This window comes from Peromyscus californicus, unplaced genomic scaffold (genome assembly GCF_007827085.1).
Source record: "Peromyscus californicus insignis strain IS unplaced genomic scaffold, ASM782708v3 Scaffold_10__1_contigs__length_136768540, whole genome shotgun sequence".
Classification (NCBI taxonomy): domain Eukaryota; kingdom Metazoa; phylum Chordata; class Mammalia; order Rodentia; family Cricetidae; genus Peromyscus; species Peromyscus californicus.
In genome coordinates, this window is record NW_026294391.1 from 42,957,523 (window position 1) to 42,975,128 (window position 17,606).

The window sequence follows — 17,606 nt, forward strand, 5'->3', positions numbered from 1 at the left end:
CAGGATCTGTATGGTAGAAGGAGAGAACCAATTCCTGTAAGTTACCCCCTGACCTCCACATACTCTAAATGCATGCATACATAATAAATCAATGAAATGTAACTTTTAAAAGTACATGTACAGCCAACGAGATGGCTCAGTAGATAAAGGCACTTGCCACTCTGCCTAATGCTGAGTTTTATCTCCCGGATCTGTAAGGTGGAATGAGAGAATTGACTCCTGCAAGTTTTCCTTTGCCTTGCACGTGTGTGCTGTAGTATGTGTGACCAGCACTCCACATATAAATAAATGAAATAAAAAATAATACATATAAACTCACCTTCTTTGAAGGGCTGTAGTTTATTTAAATTTTTATATTCCGTATGTAGGTAGTGATGATTAAACCTAATTTATAGACATATGTTCTGATTAGCCTAAATTAGCCATAATCCCTCCCAGTCTGACATGGAGAAAGCCCTAGGTTTAGTCCCTTGCATCATATAAAACCACACACCTATAATCTCAGCACTTGGGAGTTGGAATCAGGAAAATAAGTTCAAACTTATTTTCAACTAGATACTAGCAAGTTTAAGGCCAGCCTGTATTACATTAGACCACACACACAAAAAATAAATAAATTAATTAATTTAATTAAATAAAAATAAAAAGCAAAACAGTGATCCCCATCTGTGGGAATATTGGCTATTGCTGAAAATTAGTACTTGCATTGCATTGGACATTGGGTTCTGCTTCTGTCCACTTGTTCCAGTGCTTTGATTTTCATGCTTCCCTTCTTCTTTTTATAGACCTTTTCAAGCAAGTGGCAAGTTCAACTGGATTTTGTGACCAGCGTAGGCTGGGTCTTCTTCTGCATGATTCTATTCAAATCCCAAGACAGTTGGGTGAAGTTGCTTCCTTTGGGGGCAGTAACATTGAGCCAAGCGTCAGGAGCTGCTTCCAATTTGTAAGTTACTCACCTTTCTTTTTTTTTTTCTTGTGTGTGTGACTTGGCAAGTTTTGTACCACCAATCCGTCCCTTGCACCACACACAGACACAAACAGACAGACACACACACACACACACACACACACACACACACACACACACACACACACACAGCCCTCCTTATAGCCTTATAGTAAGATTTAAGGTTTGCACTCTTCTGGTGTCTATTGCATGCTCAACACACTGATTCATTCTGCCATTTACTGCCCCCTCTGTCTTTTCTTTTCTGCTCTTTCTTCTCAGTGCCTGAGCACTCTGCTATGGCATATATGTAGGCTGTTTCTAGTTTTGGTAAAGTAGGTAATGTCATAATAAACATCCCCATGTGTTTAGTCCTTTTCTTTTAAAAATCTCTCTCTCTCTCTCTCTCTCTCTCTCTCTCTCTCTCTCTCTCTCTCTCTCTCTCTCTCTCTCCTTCCCTCCCTCCCTCCTTCCCTTGCTCTTCCTTCTCTCTGTGTATATGTGTGTGCGTGTGCACGTGTGTGTGTGTGTGTGTGTGTGTGTGTGTGTGTATGTATGTATGTATGTGTGTGTATGTGTGTGCTCACAGTGTGAATGTGGGCATGTGCCCACAGAGGACAACCTTGAACATCAGTCCTAACCTTCCATCTTGTTTCGGAAAGGTTCTCTTGCTTTTTGCCAGTATATTTGCTTGGCTAGCTGGCCCACCAACTTTCAGGGATTCTCCTGTGTCTGCCTTTCCTTGTCCTGTTGGAGCAGTGAGGTCATAGACATATACTTCTGTAGGTTCTAGAGTTCTGAGCTCCTTCAAGTCTTCATGCATCCAATCCTCCCCAGTCCATTTTCTTTTCTTTGAAGTTGAATCCTTTGAATAAATTCTCCAGGAGTACGATGATCAGATTCAAGGATGTAAATTTTTTTGTATCTTTTGATTCATATTAACAGATGGCTTTTCTTCAACAACTTTTTCTAGTTGTAATGCCACCAGAATTAATGGGATAAGATATTTGCAGGACCGCTTTAGTCACTGTATTCTTATGGATTTTTAAAGGCTACAAGCTGTTTTTCTTATGTGAGGTTTCTCAGTCATTCGAAACTCATTCACAATGGTTAAGATTTGTGAAACTCAAGTCTTTTACCATAAACTGGGAGGAAAGTCTAGGTAGCTTTCTAGGAAGAACTCTGTCACTATTTGGATGGTAAAGCAGTTTAACTACTTAAGAGTTAATTGGCAATATGACTGAATGTGCACAAAATAAGTCCACTTAATATAGAGTGGGTTATATTGTTTGAATTATTTTGCCAAAATGTCGGCAGACTAGTTGTAAAAATAAGTATGGGAAATAATTGCATTTTTTACCACTCCAAACCATGAACATACTATCATTATGAAACCTTTGTACATGTTGCTATAATAATATTTATTCTAGAATATCAATACTAATAACTTTCAGATAATGAATTCTAGCAGCCACACAACAGAGATATGTTTGGGTTTTTTTTAATTCACTTACATAACAACACACAGTGCTATAAATCTCCCACTAATCTTTGTTTTGCTTCTAGTGAAAGTCTACTTACTTTTTGAATTCAAGTTGTGCAACCCATGCACACGTGTTCACATGTGTGTCCCTATGTGTTATATCTTAGGTGAAAAGTAAAGATCAGATTATTGAGGTATTGACAGCTACCTCTATGGTATGATTATCCCTGTTGCCGAGAGCTGTGCTCATGGCTCCCTGTCACCTCCCTGTACTGACACATTGGATAGCCGTTACCCCTCTACTGTAGCTTCTCTGCTTGGCTTTGGTTGTCAGAATAGGAGGCTGTTGAACTAAAGCTCTGCTTTCCCTGGCGAGGAGGCCAGTCTGTCCCACTTCTGCCTTTGCTAGTTGCCCCTTCTTCAGAACTCTATCTCTCGCCCTTGCTTCCTTGCAATCTCTGTAAAAGCCACACTCTTCTCAGTGTCAGCACTTGAACTCAGTCCATCTTGCATATTGATTGAATGCCGCTGTGCTAGCCAGCAAGCTCCTGGAAACCTCTTTTGTTAGATTAGGAAGAAACTGACCAAGAGATGCCTAGTGATAATAAGTGACTTTTTATTTCCTCCTTGCTTTTTTTTTCTTGATTTCCTCTTTGAGCATTTATAATTTTGAAAAAAAAGAAAGGAAGGAAGGAAGAAAGAAAGGGAGAGAAAGAAAGAAAGAAAGAAAAGAAGAAAGGAAAGAAAACCAATGACCGAAGTGCTTCCCTTGGTCCTTTTCCATTACAATCCTTGTTTCTCAGCCTGCTCCTTGCTTGAGTACACCACTGCATTTTTATCCTAGGAAGCCTAAGTACCATACTATAGTGCCTTTCTTTGGTCTGAATGTCCTTTTACGTATTTTAAAGTATTACCACATAACAACCATCATTAAAGGTCTCCAATTTATTTCCAATTTCTGCTGGATAAATTTCAGCTTCTTTATTTTAGCCCTCGGGTCCTTCCTAATGTAGTTCCATAACCATTCCTTTGAAATATTGCTTTTGCTACCTTAGAATAGCCATACCTCACTGTTTGCATTTAGCATGATTATTAGTAATGTTATTACTATTGTTACTCATAAAATTCTGCCTTTATTCAAATGAATTTACTCTTTGAATTCTCACAATCTTTTGAGGAGATTATAATTGGCAGTCTTTGGAAGTTTTTGGTTTTGTGTCTAAATAGCTTTTCTGGGCCTTTCTCACTGATGGAATGGTTAGATTCTCATCTATACCTGCTACCTCTTTCCCAAATATTTTCTTTCTGACACTTTTTTTCCAGCCTGCTCTCAAGGCCAACAACAAATATTTCATCACATTTGTCCTGAATTCTGGGAAAATAGGAGGTGTTGTACAGGAAAAAGGGACAAATCAGAGGAGTTGGCGGGCGGTGGGGGGGGAGTGGGGGGGAGAGGTTAGGTCAAGTATTGATGAAATAGATGTTTGTAGTAGAGTGGACCCAGATGTGGCTTAGAGTATTTAGATATGGGAAGCCTCTTAACTTGTAGTCATTTTCTATTAGGTTGAATGGCCCCATTGTGAAAGTTCACCTGAGAATCCATGGCCTGGCCCTGGATCACTTTTCCTCAACCAGGCGCCTTTCATTGTGCAATCGTCATGAAAATACACTGTTTGCCATAGGAAAAGATAGCAGCAGTGAAAAATGCCCTCTGCCCTCTGTTTGAAGTGTAAGGCCTTGGGAACTGGCTAAGCTTGCTCCTTCAGCAAGCTTGTGCTCAAAGGTTGCTATTTCTGCTAGTGCGAGGAGGTAGTGAAGTGCTTGTTTCTCTTTTTGGCACTTCAGATGTTGACTTTAAACAGTAGTTCTTCTGTTTCCTTTGTTTCTTGTTACCACATAGAAAACTTCTTTTTCCTGTGCTGATACAGTTAGAAAGGTATGGAAACTTCTGGTTCATGGTCCACTTGTGGCAGGAAGAGGTAAATTTCCATGGGCCAAGTGCTCTGGATGATCTTCAAAAGGTTCCTTCAGTTCTATATGTCCCCACCATATGCTTAAAAAGATGAAAGGAAAGTCACCCCTTAGATCTAAATTAAAAAGAAAACTGATCGTTTAAAAATAAGTGTAAGCCCTGTATGGTAGCACACACCTATAATCCCATTACATAGGAGGCTGAAAGAGAAGGATCATTATAAGTTTGAGGCTAGCCTGGACTACATAGTGAGTTAGAGGCCATTCTGAGATATGTAGCAAGACCTTCTCAAAAAGAACAAATAAGAGTCTGAGGAGATAGTTTAGTTGATAAAGTATTTACTCTGCAAGCATGGAGTTCTTTGTTTGGATCCCTTGCATGCATATAAAAATCCAGGTGTGGCCACATGTGCCAGTAATCCCAGTGCGGGGGAGGGAGAGAAAGGCAGATCCCTTGATCTTGCTGCCCAGATAGCCTTGCTGAAATGGTGAGCTGCAGATTCAGGGAGAGGCCCAATCTGAAAAGATAAGGCAGAGGGCAAGTGAGTAAATGCATTTACCATGAAAGCCTGGCGGCCTGAGTTGAAACCTAGGAATACACATCAAGGTGGAAGGAGGGAATTGATTCCACAAAGTTGTCTTCTGACTTCCACATGTATGCCATGATGCTTATTACTACCCCCCCCACACACACACAAATTAGTAAAAATGAAAACATGCATGTGGATATTGAAACATCTTTTTGAAGATGTTTGTGACATCTTCAGTAATACTAAGTCAAGTTACTGGCACACTGCTGTTACCATATTCAGTGGGAAGTTGACTCATTTGGACAGAAATGAAAAAGTTTTGAAACTTGACTGTTTTGTGATACAGCTTCAACTAATATTGACTACATTGTTCCTCTTTCATATGCTGTAGAAAAAAAGGCCATTGAGATAGAAATTGATCTTTCAGGCTATAGTAAAGCCAATCTTATGGTGGCAGTGAGTCACAGACTGCCTGAAAGAACCTTTGGGTTCTCCACATCTTTCCTTTTTCAGATGAAGAAATGATATTCAAAGAGAGATAGTGAATGTATTCCATACCATGCCATCATACCAACTAGTGGGTTTAACCAGTTCAAATACTGAACCAACTAATAAAGGATAATCGGGTTGACATAATGTCTATATCAATTTTATGTTGCAATGGGATGACATAAGTTAATGAACATCTCTCCCTCAACACACACACTTTCATTATAAATACTCTGATTTGGGGGCCAGATACATGGTTCAATGGAAAAGAGTACATACTGCTCTTGCAAAGAACAGTGTGGTTCCCAGCACCTATGCTAGACAGTTCACAACTGCCTGTATCTCAAGCTCCAGGAGATACAATACTCCCTTCCGGACTTTGCCTGCATCTGTACTCACATGCGCAGACCCACAGACAGTCACCTATATATAACTGGTCTTTTTAAATAGTGTAATTGTATTTGATTATGCCTTGTCTGTTTTTAAATAAAACCAAATACTGCTTTTAGGTACAAAAACTCTTCAGTGACTTCAGACAAGAGTCATGTATCAGCAAATAGCATTTGGCACTACCCTGAGAAGTACTTTCTTCCTCCATTATGATGGGCTTTGTAGTATTTTCTTCTGTAAACACTTTAATGACTTTATTATTTAGATAGACTTGTGTACACCAACTTTATATTCAATATGCTTCAACTACAAGTGCTAGAGTGTCAAAAATCTGTTTATTCTACATCTGCTTTCTGCCTCCTGCTGTATTCATACATTCAAAATGAATGCATTGCTGTTTCATTTATATTCTAAATTTTTATATTCATATGACAAAATGAATATCATCTATGTGTAGTTACTATAATATAGAACAAATACAGAAATGAGAATGAATTACAGCCTCAATTGTTAAAAATAAGTATATGTGTGTATCTCATATGTAAAGAATCATGCAAAGATCTTTGGTGTTGTGAATGTCAGGGTGGTTAAGTCCTTAAACAATGAAGTTTGAAATGTGAATAATGCTGTGGGCCAGATTTGTACAGACACATTTCTTACCATGCCTGACTCCTGACATTCTGATGGTCTTATGAGAATTAAATGAGCCAGCAGGGGTAAATTATTTAGTTGTGGTGGGCACCTGCGAGGCTGAGCATTAGCTATGATATCTTTGAGTGTCTTGTGACATGGGTATATCGTGTCAAGATTAACAGTTCAATATTCCTATAACTAAGCATCAATTTGTAGCTCTTGAGATTGTTTCTATGCAGTTGTAAAAATGTCATGCTAGGAGACTCTTGGAGCCCATTTAGGTTTCCTCGTGGCTTTACCCAGCAGGTCTGCATAAAGGGGATGATTGGACCACGGGCCTGAGTGCGGGTGTCTGAGATGGTCTGCACTTGGCTGTGCTGGGGGGAGGTCTTTTGCTGCACCCCTTGGCATTCCTTTAAAAACCCTTTGACAGAGACAGTCAGGGCCTTATGGATTAGGATCCAGGCCCTCTTGAGGCTATTCTGTATTTTCTATCTGTTTCTCTCCCCTCCATCCTTCTATCTAATATTTCCTGCTGCTCCTACTCAAGAGTACACTGGGGAAAGTGGGGGTGGGATGGCCCCCCACAGGAGACTTTTTCCCTAATTACATATCAATTCCCAAAGCAGTTGATCACATTTTATATTTTCACTCCTTAGAACAAAAAAAATTCTAGTTTTCTAAAGCTTCCTTTGTGTTCTATAAACATTCTTTTTTGACCCCCTTTGGACTGAAGGATGTGTACTTATTTATATACATTGAGGTAGCCTACCTGTGGTGGAGGGTACATTTTATCACAAATTGGCATCTCCACCTCAATTTTTCTAAGAATGAGAAAGGAAGGAAAGAAAGGTGTAGGTAGTTGGGTTTGTTCATTGACTTCCTCCTTTTGCTGTGGTACTAGGGGCTTAACCCAAGGCCTCATGGATGAAAAACAATACCCATCTCTTGCTTTAAATAAGCTTTATTGGATGTCTATTCTGGATTGTTTTTGTCAGTTCACAATTTGTGATAATAAACTTATCCTCCACAATCATGGAAACTAAGAAATAGTAAGTTCAAAATTTACCACCCTCTTTTTTTCCAGTATTAACCACTGAATTTTTTAATGGAAAGTTCTTTTTTAAAGATTAAGATGAAAAGAGTATAAAACCTACTCCTGAAAGATTTTTTGTCTATTTATCCAATGTCTTCAACATATCTTGACTTATTTATCTGACAGCTACAATTCTTATTTCACTTACATTTGGATTTTTTTTTTAAACAAGAGTTCTCTATATATCTCTGCATGACCTGGAACTACTTTTGAAAAATTTAAAAACATTTGCGATTTCATGTGTCTGTATGTTTATGTGAATGTGTGTGTGTGTGTGTGTGTGTGTGTGTGTGTGTGTGTGTGTGTGTGTGTATGTGTGTGTGTGTGTGGAGTGTACGCATGCACATACGCATGTGTGCCCACACGCTAGCTCATGTGTATGCTGGTTCTCCCCTTCCATCATGTCAGTTCTGAGGATGAAACTCAGGTCTTGAGGATGCTTTTCAGCAAGTGCCTTTACCTGCTGAGCCATTGAGGTATCTCCTTGATAATATTTTATGATAATATTTAAATAGATTTCTGGGCTGGGGAAAGGGTTCAGTGACTATGAATGCTTGCTGGACAAGCATTAGGACCTGAGTTTGGATCTCAAGCAGCCATGTAAAAAGTGGGCATGGCTGCATGTGTCGATAGACTCAGCTGAAGGTTCATGGAGGTAGGAGGATTGCCAGGGTTTTCTACCCAGCTACCTGTCAAGCTTCGGATTCATTGAGCCAAAGGGTTAATGAAATAGTCTGTTTCAAAGGAAGAAGGCCAAAAGTGATAGAACAGGATGCCGAAAGTCCTTCTCTGACCTGTTTACACACATGCAAAGCCCTTGTACGCACATGTGCACATATCACACAGAGAGATTTTTGTCTTGCCTTTTTGTCAGTGCTACATTTTATTTGGCATAGGAGCATTTACTATTCCATGTTCAGTTCTGAGTTTAGACAAATACATAAAGTCATGTCACACCCATTACAATCAATCAATGAACAATTCAAAATTCCTTCTGCTTCATTGCCAATCTATGGAAACTGTATCTCTGCATTTTATTTCTCTAATTTTGCTTTTTTTTTTCTTAACTGGCTTTTAAATAAGCAGAGGAGGCAGCAATGGAAGAGTGAACTTTATAAAGTACAGGATTGCAGAAAGTATCCTGCTCTATACTTCATGAAGTATGTTCCTCTGTAGTATCATGGGTAGATGTGCACTTCTCCACATATGTAAAACTTTCTCTTAAGTAGGAGCTCTCCATCATAAATTCCCAACACTGAGTGTATGAACAGATTTGCATAGACTTCAAATTGCTCTCTAAGGCCAGGGTGTTAATTGGTTTATTAGTCTGGTGGAGTGGAGAGCTTGAGGTCAGAATAGGTGTCCTTGAACATGTAAATGAAGAGTGGATAATCACCATGTGTTATTGTTTGGGCTGAGTTTTATCTTTAATGGATGATTCAGAGTCCTGATTAATATTTAGAGCAGTGACTGCTGCCCTCCAACCTGCTCATTATCATCACAACTTTAAGTAAAATACTTCATTTTTACCCAAGACAGCAGTTATGGGAAGCTTTGGACTTCTTGTTTCAAGACAAGTCTTGACCTTTCAATCTCTGCATCAAACAAGATAAAAATTCTGTAGATGTGGAAGAACTCATTTTCATGGCTGGAAATTCCCATTTAGAATCCCAGAAAGCACATCTAGACAGTGCAAAAGAGGGTGTTTTAGGGACCATGATGAGAGATGAGAAAGAGTTTTAGGTTAGGTTCCTGGTTTCTGAGGTCTTGAGCTTTTCCTATTTTATGTCATTTATGTTGGGACCATTTGAACTTCTTCCTTATGCGTCTTAAAGGCCATTTTCCCCCATTCTCTTACCTTGCCCTTCCTCATGAAGGGATGACTTGAGGGAAATGATTGTTCCCAGCCATTATTTTATATTAGAAACATTTCAGCAAAAGTCAATAGTAGAATAATGAATAACCATTTATCCTATGCATCCCTGTAACCATTAGTTTTTGCTGTATACATGCATACTGCTCTTAGAGCCCACTCTGTGTGCTGTATGTGAGCATGCACATGCACAAACATACTTTATCATGTACCATTTAAACTTCATTATTTAACTATACGTACGTTTTCCATAAATCACATGCCCTCAAGTCAAGGCAACAAGAAAGCATGAATCTAGCATTTAACAGTTTTATATTTTTCTTTGTATATTGCTGAATACATAAGTGTTAATGCTTGCTGTCATTTATACAATTTAAATCAGTTTAGTATTTCATCCAACAAAATCCACGTTGAAAATTCCCTTTTGTTCTAGAGTGTTCCTTATATCTAGCTATTTATTGTCAAGATCCAATCAAGATTTTTTCCTTATATTTGATATATATGGGATTTATTAGAGTGGTTTATAGGCTGTGGTCAGTCTAGTCCAACAATGACTGTCTCTTAAGGAAAGGTCAAGAATCCAGTTGTTGTTCCATGAGGCTGGATGTAGATTTTTATGCTAGTGGAGTAATATACCTCAGCACCAGGACAGATGAACTTGCCTGCTAGAGTGAAGGCAAGCAGGCGAAAGACTAAAGCCTCCTTCTTCCATGTCCTTTTATGTGGGCCACCACCAGAAGGTGTGGCCCAGATTTAGAGTAGATCTTCTGGCCTCAAATGATCCAGATTTAGGGTATATCTTCTCTCCTCAACTGATCCAATTAAGAAAATCCTTCCCAAGCATGTCCCAGCTGCTTGGGTTTTAGTTGGTTCCAGATATAGTCAAGTTGATAACCACAATTAGCCATCACAGTCCCTCAGCATTTTTTTATTATTTGTATTTTTCCAGTTTTCCTTCATAAGATTGGTATTTTTGAATTGGTATAGACCAGTTTGGTTTTTTTTTTTTTTTTTAAAGATTTATTTTTATTTATTATGTATACAGTGTTCTGTCTGCATGTATGCCTGCAGGCCAGAAGAGGGCGCCAGATCTTGTTATAGATGGTTGTGAGCCATCATGTGGTTGCTGGGAATTGAACTCAGGACCTCTGGAAGAGCAGCCAGTGCTCTTAACCACTGAGCCATCTCTCCAGCCCCAGTTTGGTTTTTTTTAAAGAAATTTTACTTATTTTTATTTTGTATGTATTGGTGTTTTGCATGCTAGTGTGTCTGTGACCACATGTGTACAGTACCCATGGAGGCCAGAAAGAGGCATCAGATTCTCCAGAACTGGAGTTGTAGATGGTTGTGAGTCACCTTGTAGGTACTGGGAACCAAACTTGGGTCCTCTGGAAGATCAGCAGGTACCCTTAACTGATGACCTACCTCTCCAGCTCCCAGACCAGGTTTCTTACAGAATATTTGTGTTCTGGACTTCTCTTCTTCATCATGACTAGACTTTATGGTTTTCTGTTTGTTTGTTTTTAATTTTGAACTGAATATTGTAGAGATACTGCTGCTGTGTTCTTCTCACTGTACCACATCAGGAGGAATGAATTTGAACTCTGTTCTTATGGGTAAAATGAATCATATTGGAATTGGCACATATTTCCATTGTCAAAGTACTCCTGTTTCCTTTGTTATTAGAAAGTAATTTTTGTGACATTTTGAGACTCTGTGGCTATCCTTAACAACATTTGATGTTCCTTGTATAATCCAGTTATTCTATTAGTGGTGGCATAGTATGATTTTCTAATTCTAATATTCTTTGTGAGTGCACTACTTGGTTTTTGTATTTAAAGAAGAGCTTCTATCTCCCCACCCCCATATTTTCTTGGGCATTAACATGGCTGTAAAAATGATGCTTCTCATATCTGAACTACTTTTGGATGTTATTTTTGCTATAGCATTATTTAAAATGGTAATGGATAGAATCAATACTTTCTTCTCGTGGAGATGTAAATATTTCCATGTTAACAGACTCTTTTCTAGAAAGAGTAAGTTGATAAAGACAAACCACATAACTGAAATTGTGTGTTAATGAGGACTGAGAAGGTCATGGGCACTTCTGCTCCACCCTCTCCACCACCCTCTACTTCAGTATATAGGTTGAGCCATACCTATCAGTCTGTGCAGCTCATATATGACATAGCATCTAGTGGTGTGAAGAATATGTATTGATAAAAACAAAAACAAGTAAGAAAGAGATCAGAAGATGTATAAGTATGCATTCATCACAGTGTTTTGGGGAACTCACTTGCATGCCAAATTATTATCAGTATGCCTTTGAATAGATCAGTAGAGAATTCAATATCAAATTAAAGGACTTCTACATTTCCTTTAAAAAGGGCTTTCTTAGCTATCACAGCTTAGGACTCTCAAATTAAGGAATCAAAGGATTCAAAAGAATTTTGGAGATCAACTTTCATGTTCCCAGAGAACATTACTTTCGTCTTCCCTTTTAAATACTAATTTAAGCACTCATATTTTAGTATTAAAATAATAGATAATCTTGAGGTATTTCTTTAACCTCTGGGCCTTTTCTTATCTGTAACATAAAGTTAAAACAGATTATCATAAGGTTACTTATCCCCAAGTTTCTTTGATTATATGCTAACTGTTATAAAGGCAGAAAAGTAAATAGGTTACTGTACTGATTTCAAAGCTTGGCCATTTTCAGTAAATTCTTACCTGATCTTCTGGGTAATAACTCTTGTAAGGAAGCTGTAGGGCAAAGGAAACAGTCCTGTACATAGAACGTGGCCTTTTACACGAAAACAGATTGTTCTCTGAACAGAAGTAGCACACACTAAGAGTAAACATGAAAAAGCATTGTGTAGGACCTGATATAAATGATCCCTTGTGTCCTTACACTACTTCCCTCAGCAACTCAAAGGCAAAACACAAATATCTGTGTCTAGGAGGATGAAACGGTCACTTTCTTTGTGTTTTATTTGCTACATGCAGGTTTTGTGTAGTTTTATAGAGGTTTTTTTTTTTATCACTCATTTGATTTTCATAAAAATTGGGATAGTTTGGAAGAAGAGTCATTAATATTCTTTACAACATGTGCCTGTTCTGCCTTTTATGTTCAGTACTGGTGTAGACGTCTCTCTTATGTAAAATATTCCGCTGATGCCCTTGGTAGATTTAGAGGTTGCTCAGGGAACAGTCAGGAACTGCTTGTCCTAGCCTGTCTGACCCTGACAGCCACTCTTGTCTACAGACTGTTCCGTTAGATTTTGTAAAGCTTTCTCAATAGTAGAGCTTTGAAAAATCTGGACCACAAATGTTGAGCTGTTGGCTGTTCATGTCATTCCCTGTTCACAATGGCAGCGATGTTGAAATGATTATTTATATTTATAAATAGAAGAACATCTTCCCAGTGAAAATAGCAAATGGAGTAGCCAGGAAGAACAGGATTTAAAAACTATATAGTTTGTCCCCAGTGTTTTCTCTAAATGTGTCCTTATCTTTTAATAAGAATTCTATCCACATATATGCATTCAGTGTTTTTATATTTCGTCGTCATTCTTCTAACCTCTGTTCATGTATACACATAACTGTATCAGCTCATGTCTTAGCTGACCTAGGATAATTATTTTCCATGATGAAATTAATTTCTGCTGCTTTTCCTACCCCAAATACATCACATAGAGTTCGTGTTTGAGAAGCAACTTACTGTCAAGTCAGGGTCCACAGTTTTAGCGGGTATCCTTGCAACTCGTGTTCTGAAGCATTTTATTTGTCAGTCTCTTTCATTCTCTATGCACAGTATGTGAGCCAATATAGCATTTCTTTCCCAGGCAACAGCTGAACAGACCCATCATAGTTCCCTAATTTCTGTCTTACAGGACATAGCTGCCTACCAGCTAGGTACCCTGTAGGGCTCCCAGGAACGTCTGATGTTCTATTATTACTGATGAACCATATTGGTTTCTTGGTTTTGGCAAATGAAATCATGGCTATCAACCTTGGTACTTATGATATTTTAGGCAAAAATAATTGTAATTCTTTGTTGTTGGGTGGCTGACCTGTGTATCATGGGATGTTTTAGGATCCCGGCTTCAGTCTACTGGATGCTGGTAGAGCCTCTTCCCACTCCCATGTAGTAACTAAAAAAGTCTGCAGATCTTTTCACATATCATCTGAGCTATATTATCACCCTTGGTTGAATGTCTCTGATCTAGAATCTGGCTTACTCACCTGTGAAGATTTTTCTGAAACTCTCAGTGTGAATTTTGTATGTTCTTATGTTTTAAGTCAAAGCATTCTAAACATATTTCCAGAGTCTACAGATAGCCTTTTGTGTGAGATACCATTCCAGATAGTCTGGCAGAGAGACATTGTTTGGTGCTTTGAGTAGGGTTTCATATAAGCCAGGCTGACTCATTATATAACCAAAGATGACCTTGAACTGCTGATTCTCCTGCCTCTACCTCAAATGCTGGGACTAAGGTTTGTGCCCAGCTGACATTAATGCTAACCCATTTATAAGGAAATTTTGGGCAGTTTGAAAACGGACATATTTTGTTCTCTCCTGCTTAGATTACCCTTGTAACTTGAGTATTTTGTACTTTGGGATAACCAGTCCACTTTTTCTATTGTTGGTTTCGTTATAAAATCCTTCTGGTCTTACACGTCTTCTTTTTAAAAGATGTGACCACACTGAAAATTAACTCCTACCAACAATTAAATCTGCAAATATTTTATAGAAGACCTCGAAGTAAAGTACCTGCCTTTGAATAACTTTCAATTTAGGAAAGAAACTAGTGGATGGATAGACAAGTCTTGATTCCAGTTTTGTAGCTCTTTGTTACTGTGAGAGTAACTAGGTGCAAACGTCTATGATATTTCCTTCTCAACATACACTGTTGTGATTCTTAAGTATTGCCGTGGTTTTCATAAGCCTCAGAGTAGAAATACTGGTTGTCTTCCCTTACAAATAAGATATGTATGTGTTGATAGCTGAAATTTGTGGCTTGCTGAGAAATCTTCCAGTTGCATTTGTTCTTTAACCCTGAAATGATGCTGTTATCCTGAGAGAAAAGTGAGTCAGTCTGATCTCCTGGCACCAGTCGGTCCTTCAATAACTTAGGAAATCATTATCTCCACACTTGCCATTTAATACTTTATATTTCTTATATTGGGAATTAAATACTTTGTTGGGTTAGAAACTCTGCTATCAGGATTTTTTTCACTTACTTGTGTAAAAAGTGACATTTGTATAAAGGTACCCTCCAGTATGCTCTGACAGAATAACAGCAATGATAACCAATTGTCTCTCCTAACTTTCCTGCTTAAAATCTATTCTTCTTCTTTTTCTTTTCCTTTCTTCCTTTTGTTGGGAGATGGAGTCTCATGCATTCTAGGTTGGCCTCCTGGAACTCAGCATGTAGCCAAGGATGACCTTGCCTTCTGATTGGTCATCCTGCCTCCACCTCCTGAATGCTGGGATTGCAGATGTGTACCACTGCACCCAATTTTATCTGATGCTAGGGACAGAACCAAGGCTTCCTGCACACTACATAAGCACTTTACCAAACAAGCTATATTCTTAAATTCTCCCATTCTACCCTGGTCAGTTCTGATAAATGAGGACAAAGAGATAAGGAAAATCAAGATACTTCCATACCCTGCTTATCACAGTGGAAGGTATTGGAATACCTTTTTCATGCATATGCAATGTATGCGGGGAAAAAGCGGTATTGCCAAAACCAAAGTAAAAGCAAAATTCCACCATCCATCAAAGAAAACCCAGGGCATAAATTGCCTTTTGCATAGCTGACTTAAAAGCAGCCTTTAAGGTTGAGGCTAAAGTCATCCTTGATATGGACAAAACACAATTCTGAGGTTTTATCCATGTAAGGAATCTATAAGAATTATTTCAATCCATTGAATGTCATCATGTTTCTTTTTGGAATACCTCACCAATTTAGTGCCCACTCATGCGTGTCTCTCTCTCTCTCTCTCTCTCTCTCTCTCTCTCTCTCTCTCTCTCTCTCTCTCTCTCTCTCTCTCTCTCTCTCTCTCTGTGATTCCCTAGAATGATCAAAATGCAATTTCAGTTGTGTTTTACCTCTAGTTCTGTTAGATCTTTCTAGAAGCTTGCCTGGTTTTTAATTCCTTCTTCTTTGTTGCCAGACAAAAGCAGAGGAAATATACCATGGGGATGCAGAGTAGTCTTGTTATAAAAATGAAAGATGGAAGCATAATAAGAATGTGAACCCCAATATCTTGTCTTCGGTGCCGTCAGTTGGCATTGGCAAGCAGTTTTTAAAAAGCAAAAATGATGGCTCTTGTATCTTAAGAGCTGTGAAAGAAGTTGAGAATTTCCAACCTTTAAGCACCAGAGAATCTATAGTATTTTGAAACAGCACAGTCTACTGCTTCCCTTGGTAATTCACACTAATGCTTTAACAACTTTCAGCACCAGGAAATTCTTCCGTGTGAGTTATAGCCTAAATTCTTCATGCTGCTTAAGCCTGTTTCTTCTTGTTCAGTCCCCAGTGGAGGGATAGAACAGCTGGTCACAAGCCCCTATGCAGGAGCCATTCACATAATTGAAAACTGGTATTACATCGCCCTCTCAGCCACTCTTTCTTGCTTGTTCTTTCCCTTTCTCCCTCTGTTTTCATGGCTATATAATCCCATTTCCCTTAAGCAGTTCTCAGGTCTTTCAACCCCCTTCATTACTGTTGTACCTTTATGTCAAGTCTCCTCTACATTCTGGGTTAGTTGTAGCCACCAGAATTATAATCTGTTTTTTTTTAAATACGCTATTAATTCATTGAGAGTTTCATACAATGTATTCTGATCATATTCACCCCTTCTCCTAATTCCCACATCCATCCAACATCTCTCTACCAGCTCCCAGTTTCATACAATGTATTCTGATCATATTCACCCCTTCTCCTAATTCCTACATCCATCCAACATCTCTCTACCAGCTCCCAACTTACTGTCCCTTTTTTGGAGCTCTAACTGACCTTGAACTAATTGCGTAGAACTGGTTGGCCTCTGCCTCCCAATTGCTGGAATTAAAGGCATAGCCACATCCAGCCTCTTAAAGAAAAATAACCTGCCAGGTCCATTTTGTATTCCGTTTAGACGATGGACCATCTACTGGAGCATGGTCTACCTGTTGGAAGTCAAACCCTTAAAGAGAACTGAGTGGCCGCCAACTGTTTTTAATGGAAAATATTTTTTCATACAACATATTCTGATCATAGTTCCCTTCCTTCATCTTCTCCTGATCCTCCCAACCCACCAACTGTACTTTCTTTCTCTCTCTCTCTCTAGAAAACAAACATGAAATAAAAAACCCAGAATAATATAAAACAAACAAAAAGCACAAGAGAAACACATAAACACCTATATACAGAGAGAGAGAGAGAGAGAGAGAGAGAGAGAACCCATAAAGACACAAAATCAGAAACCATATTACACAAGTAAAAGAACAGTAGGATAAAGAATGCCCAAACAAAGCAATATGAGACAAAAAATGTACAAAAATACTATTGAGTTTGATTCATAGTGACCGTCTACTGCTGGACATGGTGCCTACCCTGAAGTGTGGTTTGCATACCCAGTGAGACTTCATTGGAGAAAATTGATTTTTCCTTTGCAAGCAGTTGACAATTGAAGATAGCTTTTGATTAGGGGTGGGGGCTTGTGTCCACTTACCATATCAGAGCTAGGACCCCATCTGGCTTAGACCTTTGCAGGCCCTGTGCATGATGCCACAGTCTCTGTGAGTTCATATGTATGCCAGTCGTGTTGTGTTTAGAAGGCACTGTTTCTTTGATGTCTTCCATCCCCATTGGCTCTTGTAGTCTATTCACTTTCTATTCTACAAAGTTAACTGAGCCCAGAGGGGAGAACTTTGATGGAGATATCTCACTTTGTTCTAAGGTCTCTCACTCTCTGCACATTGTCCAGTTGTGGGTGTCTGTATTTGTTCTTATTTACCATGGGATAAAGCTGCTCTGATAACGGCTGAACAAGATATTGATCTATGAGTGTGGCAGAACATCATTAGGAGTCATTTTATTGCTACATTCCTTTAGCAGAACAGTAGTGTTTGGTTTTCCCCTAGGTCCATGGGCTAGCTAGTTCTTGGTCATTCAAGCAGTTTCAGGCATGGGTTTCGTTTC

At 38.7% G+C, this 17,606-nt stretch overlaps 1 protein-coding gene across 15 annotated transcripts in view; it reads left to right on the forward strand.

The window, feature by feature from the left end:
* The window catches only part of Dmd (dystrophin), a 2,242,690-nt gene that overhangs the window by 2,152,111 nt on the left and 72,973 nt on the right, over nucleotides 1-17,606 (forward strand). For all 15 annotated transcript variants that reach the window (XM_052732199.1, XM_052732319.1, XM_052732309.1 and 12 more), the window contains one exon: nucleotides 786-943. In XM_052732199.1, coding sequence (XP_052588159.1) covers nucleotides 786-943 — 158 coding nt within the window. The remainder of the gene's footprint in view (nucleotides 1-785; nucleotides 944-17,606) is intronic.